Below are 16688 nucleotides of genomic sequence, written 5' to 3' on the forward strand. Positions count from 1 at the left end.
GAGTATGTCCAAATGCACCTCTGGTTCCTTGAACTGGTCTGACAGGAGCTGCAGCTGGATGCACTGCCCACAAGGGGGAGCCTGTGAGGTTCCCTGAATTCAGACATCTTGATCGTTCCACTGCCGGACTGTTCTTTTTCTGTCTGTACCAAGTCAAAGGTCATGGATTAAAGGAAAATAACAGCCTTACCCCCTCCTCAGCTGTACCTCCTTGTCAATCCCCAGAAATCCCACTGCTGAAATATTGCAGTTCTATAAAACCCTGGTTTATTTTATTTTATTGAGATACAGCATGGAGTAGACCTTTCCAGCTCCTCAGGCCATGCCGGCCTGCATCCTGGTTTAGCCCTAGTCTAATCATGGGACAATTTACAATGTCATATTAACCTACTGACCAGTTCCTCTTTGGACTGTGGGAGGAAACCAGAGCACCCGGAGGAAACCCACACGGTTACGGGCAGAACGTACAAAACTCCTTCCAGGCAGCAGCGTGTCAGAAGATACTTGGAACATTGTGTTCAGTTCTGGACACCTCATTAGAGGAAGCACGAGGAAGTTTTACCCAGGATGTTGCCAAGACTAGAGGGGTACAGATGAGATTTACCCAGATTCTGCCTGGACGAGAGGGCATGTCTTCTGAGGATGGGTTGAGTGAGTTTGTGCTCTTCTCTGTAGAGCCTCCTGTGTCCTGATGAAGGGTCTCAGCTCAAAACTTCGACTCTTTATTCATTTTTATACAAGCTGCCAGACCTGCTGAGTTCCTCCATTATTTTCATGTGTTTTACTCTGGATCTTCAGCAACTGCAGAATCACTTTTGTTTACAATTAATGTTGTACTCTGCCATCCAAAGTTTGACGTTCTGGAATGAACTCTGGCTGCCACGTCTCTGCCCAGCTCTGCATCCTCTCAATGAATTTGAGAAAGTTTCTGGCTGGATTGCCTGAAATTAATGATCCTTTTGTAGTGGAGGGAGATGTTCAGGCCCTTAGATGTGAATAAGTCTTCTATGTTACTATTGTTGTTGGCCTGCTTTGGTTGTGTAAAAGAATCTGTAAAGTGTTTGTACATCAAAGCTCTGATACTGTGTGTACTCCCCACCCCTGACTTCTCCGAGCTGATATGGAACAGCTCGCGAGCTACCTCTGCTCACAGCCACTGGACTCAGTGGTAAGGAGGCCACCATTCTTAAACAATATACATCTCAGGTCGGTCCGGTTTGGGTCCAACCGAACAGGAATGTTGTGATGTTTTGATTAACAGAACGTTAATTTGAGCGAATGATGTGTAAATACTGCCCACACACAATTATCCGTCAGAAAGAAATAACATCATACACCACATACAATTATAAAGAAAATGCATTTACTAATTTCAGCTTTATCAAACAGTGATGAAGAGGAAACAAAAAGGGAAAACAGGGCTCATTTCAACTAAACCACTCGGACTGTGCACATGCGTTGGAACTCATATGTCCAAAGGTTGGGTGTGACCATTACTCATGGTGCTGACTTCTCATCACCAGTCACCGGCAGAACTTCCATCTTGGACTCCTTCATCTCACGAGCACTCCTTGAAATCTCCTTTTCCCATTAGATCAAATCCTACAGCCATCTTTCCTGATATCCTCACTGAATCTCCCATCAAAAAGACTACAAACCCCACCAGTGTCTGTCACAAATCTCTCTTTTCCCTGTTTTCTCTAGAGCCTTCTCCCAATTCCATCATCCTGATCGTCTAACACAACATTCCTAAGTTGCCCCTTGCCTTTAGCTGAAACCCAACTTAACACAGACAGTGATGTGTATCCTGTTCAATTGACTGAGAGAGGTGGGTTTTTATCAGGGTCTGAAATCACTCTAAATTGCTATGAGAGGGTCAATAAGTGGTAGAATCATTGAACAGGTAAAAGGTCACTTTAAACCAATGATTGTGTGGCTAAGTATAACTCCAAAGTCACATTTAAATTTACTGATGTTGGCCAAATCAAAGGCAGTGATAAATTGTCACACAGGAGGGCGATTGAAAATCTGGTGAATGGTGCATTAATAACAAACTCTCACTCAATCTCAGCAAAAACCAAAGCACTGACTACAGGAGGAAGACAGAAGTCCCTGAGTCAGTCCTCATGAGGAGATCGGAGAAGGTCCGTGACTTTAAATTCAAGGCAGTGTACGGTAACATATACAAACTTTGATAATAAATGTACTTCAAACTTGGAATCAGGGAGACATTTGGTGGGAACATGGAGAGATTCAAAAATGAGATTACTTCCGGATGAATGTGATAAGATTGGGCCGAGCCAGCATGGATTTACCAAGGGCAAATCATGCTTGACTAATCTATTGGAGTTTTTCGAGGACGTAACCAGGAAGATAGACGCGGGAGATCCAGTGGATGTGGTGTACCTTGACTTTCAGAAGGCATTTGATAAGGTACCACATAGGAGATTGGTGGGTAAAATCAGAGCTCACGGCATTGGGGGGAGGATATTGACATGGATAGAAAACTGGTTGGCAGATAGAAAGCAAAGGGTAGCAGTGAATGGGTGTTTCTTGGAATGGCAGGTGGTGACTAGTGGGATGCCACAGGGCTCGGTATTGGGACCACAGCTGTTTACGATTTACGTCAATGATTTAGAGGAAGGCATTGTGAATAACATCAGCAAGATTTCAGGAGCATTCAAGGTGACTTGGATAGGCTGGGTGAGTGGGTAGAAACTTGGCAGATGGCGTTTAATGTGAATAAGTGTGAGGTTATTTACTTTGGGAGCAAGAACAGGAAGGCAGATTATTATCTGAATGGTGTGAAGTTAGGTAAGGGAGAAATACAAAGAGATCTAGGAGTGCTTGTTTATCAGTCTCTGAAGGTGAATGAGCAAGTGCAGCAGGCAGTGAAGAAGGCTAATGGAATGCTGGCCTTTATTACAAAGGGAATTGAGTACAAGAGCAAGGAAATCCTTTTGCATTTGTACAGGGCCCTGGTGAGACCACACCTGGAGTATTGTGTGCAGTTTTGGTCTCCAGGGTTAAGGAAGGACATCCTGGCTGTGGAGTAGGTGCAGCGTAGGTTCACTAGGTTAATTCCTGGGATGTCCGGACTGTCTTACGCAGAGAGGTTAGAGAGACTGAGCTTGTACACGCTGGAATTAAGGAGATTGAGGGGGGATCTGATTGAGACATATAAGATTATTAAGGGATTGGACAAGATAGAGGCAGGAAATATGTTCCAGATGCTGGGAGAGTCCAGTACCAGAGGGCATGGTTTAAGAATAAGGGTAGGTCATTTAGGACAGAGTTGAGGAGGAACTTCTTCTCCCAGAGAGTTGTGGAGGTGTGAAACGTGCTGCCTCGGAAGGCAGTGGAGGTCAATTCTCTGGATGCTTTCAAGAAGGAGCTAGATAGGTATCTTATGGATAGGGGAATCAAGGGTTATGGGGACAAGGCATGAACCGGGTATTGATAGTAGATGATCAGCCATGATCTCAGAATGGTCTACTTCTGCACCTATTGCCTATTGAATGTAACTGGGTGGTTGTTGGTGACTTGGACTCAGTGAGCTTGTTCCTCTTCTACTTGACTCCAGATGAGTGAATGAAATGCCAGGAATAGGAAAAGACAGAGTGAGAAAGCTTGGTTCACATCAGTTCTCTGTAGTAGCACAGTACGATGTACACAATTACTGTGCTCATCGCCATTAACACCACTGACTGACATCTGAACCTTGCGATTCAATGGCCTTCAGCTGACCACTGAGAGATTCCAGCTTCTTAACAGTGGAAGCCTCCAGCTGCAGCACCTTCCCTTCCAGCAGGTTGGGCAGCTTTAATATGTGGGCAATGATGTCATTGAGAACAACGACCAGTGCATCCACGTTACAGAATTTCTTACTGCGAAACTTCAACACTTCCACTTTACCAAGCAGTCCACTGACAGCAACTGTCCCGTGTTTCAGCTGGGAATCAAATTCAAAATGATTTTTCAGCAGCTCGTGTAGGCTATCGAGTTGATCTTCCACACTTTTTCTTCTTTTTACTGTACGGTCAATCTCATCCATTGTCTCCTTGATGCGGGAGATACAGGATTCCAGATCCCTTGAACACTTTGAAATGTACTCCTCTTCTCTTTGCACTTGTCTCCTGATCAATCGACAATTGTCCTCTGCATTGGCTCTACCGATTTCACAAGCGATGGCAGTTATAACTCCTGAAGAAAGAAATGTTCATCACTGTTACTCAAGAATTGATTATTTTTTTTATTGACTCCTGTCTTATTTCTTCAGTATTTATATGTGAATATGACTCTATAACCATTTAGGACCATGCTCCACTTAAGTTTTCTATTAAATTATTGGCCAATTCGCAAAATAATACACAATGGCGTTTTAATCCGCTGTTGCTTCAGGACTTGGATTTTGTTAACTTTATGAATGAACAGATTGATTTTTTTTTACAATTAACAGTACACAGTACTTGGATGCTGTCCAAGTTGCATGCCATCTTGAACAATGTCTCCCATTCACTACATAATGTACTGGGTGGACATTAGAATCATTCTACCGAGTTGCAACACAGAGCGTCATGGTCATAGTCATACTTTATTGATCCCGGGGGAAATTGGTTTTTGTTACAGATGCTCCATTAATAATAAATAGTAATAGAACCATAAATAGTTAAATAACAATATGTAAATTATGCCAGTAAATTATGAAATAAGTCCAGGACCAGCCTATTGGCTCAGGATGTCTGACCCTCCAAGGGAGGAGTTGTGAAGTTTGATGGCCACAGGCAGGAATGACTTCCTATGATGCTCAGTGCTGCATCTCAGTGGAATGAGTCTCTGGCTGAATGTTCTCCTGTGCCCAACCAGTACATTATGTACTGGATGGGAGACATTGACCAAGATGGCATGCAACTTAGACGGCATCCTCTTTCCAGACACCACCGTCAGAGAGTCCAGTTCCATCCCCACAACATCACTGGCCTTACAACTGAGTTTGTTGATTCTGTTGGTGTCTGCTAACCTCAGCCTGCTACCCCAGCACACAACAGCAAACATGATCGCACTGGCCACCACAGACTTGTAGAACATCCTCAGCATCGTCCAGCAAATGGTAAAGGACTTCAGTCTCCTCAGGAAATAGAGGCGGCTCTGACCCTTCTTGTAGACAGCCTCAGTGTTCTTTGACCAGTCTAGTTTATTGTCAATTCGTATCCCCAGGTATTTGTAATCCTCCACCATGTCCACACTGACTCCATGGATGGAAACAGGGGTCACCGGTACCTTAGCTCTCCTCAGGTCTACCACCAGCTCCTTAGTCTTTTTCACATTAAGCTGCAGATAATTTTGCTCACACCATGTGTCAAAGTTTCCTACCATAGCCCTGTACTCAGCCTCATCTCCCTTGCTGATGCATCCAACTATGGCAGAGTCATCAGAAAACTTCTGAAGATGGCAAGACTCTGTGCAGTCGTTGAAGTCCGAGGTGTAAATAGTGAAGAGAAAAGGAGACAAGACAGTCCCCTGTGGAGCCCCAGTGCTGCTGACCACTCTGTCGTACACACAGTGTTGCAAGCACACGTACTGTGGTCTGCCAGTCAGGTAATCAAGAATCCTTGACACCAGGAAAACATCCACCTGCATCGCTGTCAGCTTCTCCCCCAGCAGAGCAGGGCAGATGGTGTTGAACACACTGGAGAAGTCAAAAAACATGACCCTCACAGTGCTCGCTGGCTTGTCCAGGCGGGCGTAGACACGGTTCAGCAGGAAGACAATGGCATCCTCAACTCCTAGTCGGGGCTGGTAGGCGAACTGGAGGGGATCTAAGTGTGGCCTGACCATAGCCGGAGCAGCTCCAGAACAAGTCCCTCCAGGAAGTCATTCCTGCCTGTGGCCATCAAACTTTACAACTCCTCCCTTGGAGGGTCAGACACCCTGAGCCAATAGGCTGGTCCTGGACTTATTTCCTGGCATAATTTACTTTTCACTATTTAACTATTTATGGTTTATTACTATTTATTATTTATGGTGCAACTGTAACGAAAACCAATTTCCCCCGGGATCAGTAAATATGACTATGATTATGAGAGGATATATCCATGAACACCCTTTGGGATACTTTTAAAGCTTATATGCGTGGCTAGATCAGTTTGTACTCTGCTGCTTTGAGGAAAAGGTTGAAGAAGGAAGAGCTGGTTCTTGTCAACAAGATTAAGGAAATAGATAAGAAATATGCTACAGCTCCATCTGAGAAGCTGTATAAACAAAGAACTGAACTTCAAATGGAACACAGTTTATTACTTTCGTCCTTTATTGCAAATGAATTAATGAAGACAAGAATCGAATTTTATATACTTAGTGACAAAGTTGGTAAACTGTTGGCTAATCAGTTGAAGACTAACTCCATTAAATTTCAAATTAATCAGATTTATAATCAAAAAGATCAACTAACATTTGATCAAGCTGAGATTAATCAATCCTTTTTTGATTTTTATTCCTCTTTATATCAATCAGAATCTCCACGAGATTCTAAGCATATGTGTGACTTTTTAGATAACCTAGACTTCCCTAAGATTTCACACGATATATGTTCTATGTTAGAAAATTCCTTCACCACTGATAAGAATGTTATTTTTTCTATGAACTCGGGGAAAGCTCCTGGCCCTGATGGGTTTACCGTGGAATTTTTTAGATCTTTTGCACCCTCATTAGTCCCCTGGTTATCCAGGGTTCTGGAGGCCTCATTAAAGCTTGGTAAGCTACCAGAATCGTTTTATAGAGCATCGATCTCTTTAATATTAAAGAAGAACAAAGACCCTGCTCAATGTGCATCTTATAGACCAATATCCTTGTTAAATGTTGACTGTAAGATTTTTTCTAAATTATTAGCAAATAGACTAGAAAAAGCACTTCCTTATATTATTTCAGAAGAACAAACGGGTTTTATTAAGAATCACTCTTTTTATAATATTCATACACATATATATTGTCTATATCCTGTCACAAAATGATCCTGAATATGTCATTTCCCTAGACACTGAAAAAGCCTTTGACAGGGTCGAATGGTCTTACTTATTTAAGGTGCTTGAAATGTTCAACTTCAGCATGAAATTTATATCCTGGATCAAATTGTTATACCATTCTCCTATGGCCTCAGTTCGTCCTAACACTCTAAACTCACCTTTTTTTTCCCTCTTTTTCAAGGTATCAGACAAGGTTGTCCTCTTAGCCCTTTATTATTTGATATAGCATTAGAACCTCTTGCAATTGCTATTCGAGAATCTCCTAACATTATTGGTATAACTCGTGGGTTAAAGTCTCATAAAGTATCACTTTATGCTGATGACTTCTATATATTTCTAATCCTCAAAAATCTATTCCTGCTGCTTTAGATTTATTAGCATAATTTAGTCTTTTTTCAGGATATAAATTAAACCTTAATAAGAGTGAACATTTCCCTATTAATAAGCAAGTTCCTATATCAAAACCTGTTATTCAGATTGGTTAATAATCATTTTTCATATCTTGGGATTAAAATTTCCTGTAAACATAAGGATTTATTTAAGACTAATTTCTTACCCTTAATTGACCACATTACACAACTTTCCTTTAAATGGTCTCCACTTTATTAAACTTTGACTGGTCGTATTAATGCTGTTAAGATGTTTATTCTGCCAAAATTTTTATATATATTTCAGGCATTACCGATTTTTGTTCCAAAATCCTTTTTTGATAAAGTAGACTCTAAAATCTCTTCATTTCTTTGGCAAAATAAAAACCCGAGATTGGGTAGAATACATCTACAGAAAGCTAAGAGAGATGGAGGCTTGGCATTACCTAACTTTAGATTCTATTATTGGGCAATTAATATTCGACACATGAAATTTTGGTTACTTGACCAAGATATACTATCCATTCCTAAGTGGGTAGTATTGGAATTACATTCTGTTCAAGGCTATGCACTTGGCTCTATATTATGATCTTCTCTTCCTGCCGATTTGAAACGCTATAAACAGGTTTGCAACCCGATAGTTAAACATACCTTACGCATCTGGTTTCAATTCCGAAAATTTTTCGATCTTAATCAATTTGTGCCAGCGATTCCTATTATTGGCAATATATTTTTTCTCCCCTCCTCTACGGACCGTGCCTTTCAAATTTGGAAGACAAATGGTATATCACAGCTTTTGGACTTATTTTCAGATGGCTCCCTTGTGTCTTTTGAACAGTTATCTAATAAGTACAATTTACCAAGAACACATTGTTTTAGACGTTTGCAAGTTAGAAATTTCCTAAATACCATACTTTCTTCCTTTCCGGCGTTACCCCCTACAAATATTTTAGATGCTATCATTAACCTCAACCCATGTCAGAAAGGTGTAACGGCTATTATTTATAATACTATCATGAAACTTAGGATAGCTCCATTCGATAAGATTAGGACTGACTGGGAAAAGGAATTGGGTCTTATTATCCCAGCGGATGACTGGGCTCATATTTTACAACTAGTCAATACTTCCACTATCTGTTCCAAACACTCCTTAATTCAACTTAAAGTTATCCATAGAGCACACATGTCTAAAGATAAATTAGCTCGTTTTTACTCTCATATTAACCCTCTTTGTGATAGATGTCATGGGGAGATAGCTTCCTTGACCCACATGTTTTGGTCTTGTCCTACTCTGGAAACTTTTTGGAAAGACATTTTTAATATTATCTCAAAGGTTTTGAATAGTGATATTTCTCCCCATCCTATTACTGCTACCTTTGGATTACCTAAAATTTCTAGTAATTTATCCCCCTCAGCGTGTAGAATGATTGCATTTCTTACTTTAATGGCGAAAAGATGTATTCTACAACATTGGAAGGAGATTAATGCCCCAACTATGTTTTTTTGGTTCTCTCAAATGATACTGTATCTAAATTTGGAAAAAATCAGAAGTAATCTTTATGATACTTCAGTTAAATTTGAACAGACCTGGAGATCTTTTATTCAATATTTTCATTTAATATAACTATTTTTTTTCTCTCTGATGATATATACACTCCCTTCGTGGATTTTACCTGCTATCAGTGGAGGTCGGGTGTGAGGACGTGGTTGTTTAATCTGTTTAAGTCTACTATTTACCTAGTTAGCCCATTGCTTTGCTTTGTAGGTTAGTTGTACGGTAGGTTTTTTTGGGGGTGGGGTTTCTATTTTTTTTTCTCCTTTATCGATATTATGGAAAATTAGTATACAACTACATTACCTTGTTATTTTATAACTAACTTACATTATTTGCATTGGGGTTTTTTGTGTATTAATATTACTGTATATTTATATCGTAACAATGTATTGGTTGCTATATGTTTTACCTTTTGTGTACTAATTCAATAAAAAGATTTCAAAAGAAAGAAAGAAAGGAATGCAGAGAGATGAATATATAGAGTACGTAGATGAAGACAGAAATCCCCACGGCCTGACGAGGTGCCTCTTGGACCATGGGTGAAGCTAGTGCAGAAATTGCAGGGGCCCTGGAGAGGTAATTACAACATCCTTTAACAAGGGTAACATGCCGGAGGAAAAGAGGAGAGTTAATATTGCTCTGTTGTTCGATGAAGGCTCTGAGAATACATATGGAAATTCTAGGCTGGTGAGCCTGTGGTCAGTAGTGAGAAAATTATTGGAAGGTATTTGAATAGACAGCATATATAATTGATTTATCTAGACAGGGTCTGACCGGGGAGAGTTCAAAGGCACAGGATAGACGTCCCACAGAGGAAGTAGTTCTCAAACAGCAGGAGAAGGCAACCGCGGCTGACAAGGGAAGTTAAGAACTGCAGCAAAGCCAAGGGAAAGGCATATAATGTTGCATAAGTGAGGGGGAAGTTGGATGATTGTGAAGTTTTTAAAACTTTGAGAGATGACCTCTAAAAAGCCATAGGGAAAAGATGAAATATGAGGGCAAACTAGCCAGTAACATAAAGCAGGATATCAAATGTTTTTCCGTTATATAAAGAGTAAAAGAGGGTGAGATTTGATATTGGACCACTGGAAAATGCTGTTGAGATGGTAATCGGGCACCAAGAAATGGCGGACGCTCTTATGAAGTACTTTGAAACAGTCATCACTGTGGAGGACACTAGCAGTGTGCCAGAGGTCCGTGAGTGTCGGGGAGCAGGAGTTGATGCCATTGGTTTTATAAAGGAAAAAATTGCAAGGCAAACTGAAAGGTGTTAAGGTGGATAAGTCACCTGGACCAGATGGATAACATTCCAGAATCCTGGGAGAGGTTGCTGCAGAGATAGCAGATGCATTGGTTATGATCCTTCAAGAATCACTTGATTCTACCAGGTTCCTGGAGGACTGGAAAATTGTGAATGTCACATCACTATTTAAGATGGGAGGAGGGCAAAAGGAAGGAAATTATAGACCAGCTGGCCTAACTTCAGTGGTTGGGAAAGCGTTGGAGTCCATTATTAAGGATGAGGTTTTGGGGTACTTGGAGACTAACGATAAACTACGTCAAAGTCAGCATGGTTTCTGTCAAGTGAAATCTTGCCTGACAAATCTGTTAGTGTTCTTTGAGGAAGTAACAAGCAGGGTGGACAAAGGAGAGGCAGTGGATGTCAGTTAATTGGATTTTCAGAAGGCTTTTGATAAGGTGCCACACTTGACGCATCTTAACAAGATAAAATCCCATGGCATTACAGGAAAAATACTGACATGGATAGAGGAATGGATGACAGGCAGGGGGCTGCAAGTGGGAATAAAGGGGGCCTTTTCCGGTTCCTCAGAGGTTCGTATTGGGACCGCTGATTTTCACATTGTTTGTCAGTGATTTGGGACCTCTGATTTTCACATTGTTTGTCAGTGATTTGGGACCTCTGATTTTCACATTGTTTGTCAGTTATTTGGATAATGGCATAAATGGATTTGTAGCCAATTTTGCAGATGATACGAGGATAGGAGGAGGGGTAGTGGTCGTGCTGAGGAAGCAATGTGATTGCAGCAGGACTTAGATAAATTAGAAGAATGGGCAAAAAAGTGGCAGATGGAATACAATGTTGGGAAATGTGTAATAATTCATTTTGGTAAAAGGAACAATAGTATGGACTAATATCTAAATAGGGAGAAGGTTTCAACATCAGAGGTCCAGAGGGACTTAGGAGTCCTCATACAAGACTCCCAGCAGATTAATTCACAGGTTGAGTCTGTGGTAAAGAAGGCAAATGCAATATTGGCATTTATTTCAAGGGAATATAAAAGCAAGGGGATAACACTGAGGTTTTACAAGACATGGATCAGGCCCACTTGGAGTATTGTCAACAGTTTTGGGCCCCATATCTCAAAAAGGATCTGTTGTCATTGGAGGAAGTCCAGAGGAGGTTCACGATGATGATTATGGGAATGAAGGGGTTAACATATGAGGAGTGTTTGCCAGCTTTGGGCTGCACTGAATGGAATTTAGAAGAATGCGAAGGGATCTCTTTGAAACCTACAGAATTTTGAAAACACTCGATAAGGTGGATGTGGAGAGGATGTTTCCTGTGCTGGGCGTATCCATAATTAGAGACCACAGCCTCGAAATTGAGGGGCAACCATTTAGAACAGATGTACAGAGGAATTATTTCAGCCAGAGAGTCATAAATCTGTGGAATGGTCTGCAAAGTGAAAATTGATAGTTTCTTGACTGGTCAGGGCATCAAAGGTTCTGGTGAGAAGGCAGGTGTGTGGGGTTGAGTGGAATCCGGGATCAGCCATGATGGAATGGCAGAGCAGATGAATGGGATAATGGCCGGATTCTGCTCCTATATCTTAGAGCTTTATGATACATTAGATGACCCTGACAGACTGGCAGGTGAAGTGTTTCCTCACCTGTTTGGACCCCTGAATGGTGGTGATGGAGAAGGTGTAGGTGCAGCTGTAACAGTTGTCCTGCTTGCAGGGTTAATTGCCAGGTAGGAGATCAGTGGGGAGGGCTGAGTGGACAATGAAGTCATGAGAGCGATATCTGCAGTCAGTGGAAAGTGGGTTTAGGGAACACGGTATTTAGTGGCAGGTTCCTGTTGGTGGTGATGTTATGTAATATGATGTGCTGATTACAAAGACTTGTGGGATGCTAGATAAGGACAAGGAGAAACCTGTCTCTGTTGTGGTGATGGGAGGGTGGGTGAGAGCAAATGAGGAAAATTGAGGAGATGTGGTTGAAAGCAATTTCGATGTTGGAGGAAAGGTTATCCTATTCTTTGCAGAAGGAGGACAATTTAAATGTTCGATAATGGAACGCTTCATTCTGAAAACAGATATGGCAGAGATGGAGGAACAGAGAAAAGGGAATGCCATTTTTTAAAAGTGACAGTGTAGTGTGGTCAGTAGATCTTTAGCTGTGACAGTCAGTAAATTGATAAAGCATATCAGCAGATATTCTGTTCCATCTCTGGAGAGAAATGGAGAAAGGGGAGAGCAGCGTCAGAGGTGGACCAAGTAATTACCTGAGGTTTAGGAAGCAAGAAGCAGATGGGTCTATTGAGGAATACAGGGAAGTAAGAAAGGAGCTTAAGAAGGGGCTGAGGAAAGCAAGAAGGGGCCATGAGAAGGCCTTGGCGAGTACGGTGAAGGAAAACCCCAAGGCATTCTTCAGTTATGTGAAGAACAAAAAGATGACAGGAGTGAAGGTAGGAGCGATCAGAGATAAAGGTGGGAAGATGTGCCTGGAGGTTGCAGAAATGACCGAGGTCCTCAATGAATACTTCTCTTCGGTATTCACCAATGACAGGGAACTTGATGACGGTGAGGACAATATGAGTGGGGTTGATGTTCTGGAGCATGTTGATATTAAGGGAGAGGAGGTGTTGGATCTATTAAAATACATTAGGATGGATAAGTCTCCGGGGCCTGATGAAATATTCCCCAGGCTGCTCCAGGAGGCGAGGGAAGAGATTGCTGAGCCTCTGCCTAGCATCTTTATGTCCTCGTTGTCCATGGGAATGGTACCCGAGGATTGGAGGGAGGTGAATGTTGTCCCCTTGTTCAAAAAAGGTAGTAGGGATAGTCCGGGTAATTATAGACTAGTGAGCCTTGCGTCTGCGCTGGGAAAGCTGTTGGAAAAGATTCTTAGAGATAGGATCTATGGGCATTTAGAGAATCATAGTCTGATCAGGAACAGTCGGCATGGCTTTGTGAAGGGCAGATCATGTCTAACAAGCCTGATAGAGTTCTTTAGGAGGTGACCAGGCATATAGATGACGGTAGTGCAGTGAATGTGATCTATATGGATTTTAGTAAGGCATTTGACAAGGTTCCACACAGTAGTCTTATTCAGAAAGTCAGAAGGCATGGGATCCAGGGAAGTTTGGCCAGGTGGATTCAGAATTGGCTTGCCTGCAGAAAGCAGAGGGTTGTGGTGGAGGGAGTCCATTCGGATTGGAGACTTGTGACTAGTGGTGTCCCACAAGGATCTGTTCTGGGACCTCTACTTTTCATGATTTTTATTAACGACCTGGATGTGAGGGTAGAAGAGTGGGTTGGCAAGTTTGCAGACAACACAAAAGTTGGTGTTGTGGATAGTGTAGAGGTTTGTCGCAGATTGCAGAGAGACATTGACAGGATGCAGAAATGGGCTGAGAAGTGGCAGATGGAGTTCAAACCAGAGAAGTGTGAGGTGGTACACTTTGGAAGGACAAACTCTAAGGCAGAGTACAAAGTAAATGACAGGATACTTTGAAGTGTGGAGGAGCTGAGGGATCTGGGGGTATATGTCTACAGATTCCTGAAAGTTGCCTCACAGGTAGATAGGGTAGTTAAGAAAGCTTATGGAGCATTAGCTTTCATACGTCAAGGGACAGAGTTTAAGAGTCGTGAGGTAATGATGCAACTCTATAAAAGTCCGGTTAGGCTGCACTTGGAGTACTGTGTCCAGTTCTGGTCGCCTCACTATAGGAAGGATGTGGAAGCATTGGAAAGGGTACAGAGGAGATTTACCAGGATGCTACCTGGTTTAGAGAGTATGCATTATGATCAGAGGTTAAGGGAGCTAGGGCTTTACTCTTTGGAGAGAAGGAGGATGAGAGGAGACATGATAGAGGTGTACAACATAATAAGAGGAATAGATAGAGTGAATAGCCAGCGCCTCTTCCCCAGGGCATCACTGCTCAATACAAGAGGACATGGCTTTAAGGTAAGGGGTGGGAAGTTCAAGGGGGATATTAGAGGAAGGTTTTTTACTCAGAGAGTGGTTGATGCGTGGAATGCACTGCCTGAGTCAGTGGTGGAGGCAGATACACTAGTGAAATTTAAGAGATTACTAGACAGGTATATGGAGTAATTTAAGGTGGGGGGGTTATATGGGAGGCAAAGTTTAAATGTCGGCAAAACATTGTGGGCCAAAGAGCCCGTACAGTGCTGTACTGTTCCATGTTCTATGGATCGAGAGCATGTGTAGTGTCTTGAATGTGTTGACAAGTGGGACAAATTAGAGTGAAGTTAGGCCCACCCTCTACCTCAGACTCGTGCCCAGCATGGTTACTCATAGGGCGAGTGCTTTGTAAGAAGACTTGCTTACCAGCTCTCCTTAATAGCCCCGCTGCAGTTAATATGTCACATTTTAGTAACAGCTTCATGGTTGGCAGCACTATAAAAGTTTGGAAACAGATTCAACTACACATTAAGGCCCCAAAAACTTATATTGACACTCCGATTTGTGACAATCATTCCTTTTTTGCCTAGCCTGAATAATAATGTCTTTTCTACCTGGAAACAGAGAGACATCTGTAGTGTAGGTGAGCTATATATTAATGGAAACTTTGCCTCATTTGTGCAGTTACAAGCAGTTTACAATATCCCTGCTTCTAGTTTTTTTAGATATCTACAAATTCGAGATCATGTTAGGAAATATATACCTAACTTTGAAGTTTTAGACAAACATGAGTCCCTGGAGGCAATAAATAAATTTGATTCTTTTACTCGTAGTGGAGTATCCTACTTTTATCAGATCGTACATAATGGAGCTCGGGTGAATACTGCAGGTCTTCAACAGGCATGGGTGGATGAATTGGATATAGAACTGACAGAGGAGGTCTGGGATGGGTGTTCAAAGAGTATACATGATTGTTCAGTCAGCATCAGACACAGACTTATGGAGTTGAAAACAATACATAGACTCCATTATTCCAAAGAAAATTTGCACAGTTTCTACCCTGATCTTTCACCAGTTTGTAATAGATGTAAATCTGTGAACAGTAACTTGTCACATTCATTCTGGTCATGTCATAAGCTTTATGCATACTGGAAAAGTATTTTTCACAATTTCTCTGAGGCTTTTGGGAAGTGGTTGGAACCAGACCTGCTCATAGCCATCCTTGAAGTAACAATCTCCTTATCTTCAGCCAATAAGTATGAAAAAAAGGCTGTATTGTTTGGCATAGTGATTGCTAAGAAGTTAATCCTGCAAATGTGGAAAATGGACTCTGTGCCTACGTACGATCTGTTGCTGAGAGAACTAGCAAATACTTTACATTTGGAGAGACTGAGACTGTGTAATGAGGACAGAGGGGACATCTTTGAAAGGATATGGGGCCCTGTATTGGACTTTCTCACGGGGTGAGGACTGAGGTGTTTTGGTGGGTGCACCTCTGCTGTGTATGTTTACTTTTGCCTTTATATTTTTCTCCCTCTTGCTGCTCAATATTTAATTTGATTTTGTTAAGGTCGTGGTTTTTGTGGATGTGCTGTATTTTTTTTGTTTTTTTGTTTGTAATAAAAAAATAAAAAGAATTTAAAAAATTAGAGTGAAGTTATGCAGACACAAGTACAGTGGGGCAGGAGCAGGCAGAGACAACGGGTCTACCAAGATATCAGCCAGGAAGTCAAAGATCGGTTGCGAATGGGTCTTCCAAATGGAATGACCTCAAGCATACCTCCAAAGTTGTGGCAAAGTTGCTTAATGACAACAAGGTCAAGGTGTTGGAGTGGCCATCACAAAGCCCTGGTCTCAATCCGATAGAAAATTTGTGGGCAGAACTGAAAAAGCATGTGTGAGCAAGGAGGCCTACAAATCTGACTCAGTTACACCAGTTCTATCTGGAGGAATGGAACAAAATTCCAGCAACTTCCTGTGAGAAGCCTGTGGAAGGGTACCCAAAACTTTTGACCCAAGTTAAACAACTTAAAGCAATGCTACCAAATACTAACAAAGTGTATGTAAACTTCTGACCCACCGGAAAAGTTATGAAAGAAATAAAAGCTGAAATAAATCATTCTCTCTACTATTATTCTGACATTTCACATTCTTAAAATAAAGTAGTGATCCTAACTGACCCAAGGGAATGTTTTCTAGGATTAAATGTCATGAATTGTGAAAAACTGAGTTTATATGTATTTGGCTAAGGTGTATGTAAACTTCTGACTTCAACTGTACATGGAACTGGCTACGTTCCAAGCCTACACAAGTATCACTGCCTAACATTTCCTGTGCCACATCGATGACTGCATTGGTGCTGCTTTCTACACCCATGCAATCTGGAGAAGAACGCTTATGTGAGAATGCTGTTCTTGGACTGCAGTTCAGCATTCAACACCATAATTCCCTCCAGACTCAAGGAGATGCTCAGAGACCTTGGCCTTCACTCTGCCTTGTGTAGCTGGATCCTGGACTTCCTGTCAGATCGCCGGCAGGTGGTAAGGGTGGGCTCCCTCACCTCCACCTCTCTGA

The 16688-nt window shown here is 41.8% G+C and overlaps 1 protein-coding gene across 1 annotated transcript in view; it reads right to left on the reverse strand.

Moving 5' to 3' along the window:
* Positions 1–1372: 1372 nt before the first annotated feature.
* Positions 1373–16688, reverse strand: part of LOC134350348 (uncharacterized) — a 53654-nt gene continuing 38338 nt past the window's right edge. Inside the window, exon 3 of the mRNA XM_063055418.1 lies at positions 1373–4203. Within this exon, the coding sequence (XP_062911488.1) occupies positions 3695–4203 (509 nt within the window). The 3' untranslated portion in view covers positions 1373–3694. The remainder of the gene's footprint in view (positions 4204–16688) is intronic.

This window comes from Mobula hypostoma, chromosome 8 (assembly GCF_963921235.1).
Source record: "Mobula hypostoma chromosome 8, sMobHyp1.1, whole genome shotgun sequence".
NCBI lineage: Eukaryota > Metazoa > Chordata > Chondrichthyes > Myliobatiformes > Myliobatidae > Mobula > Mobula hypostoma.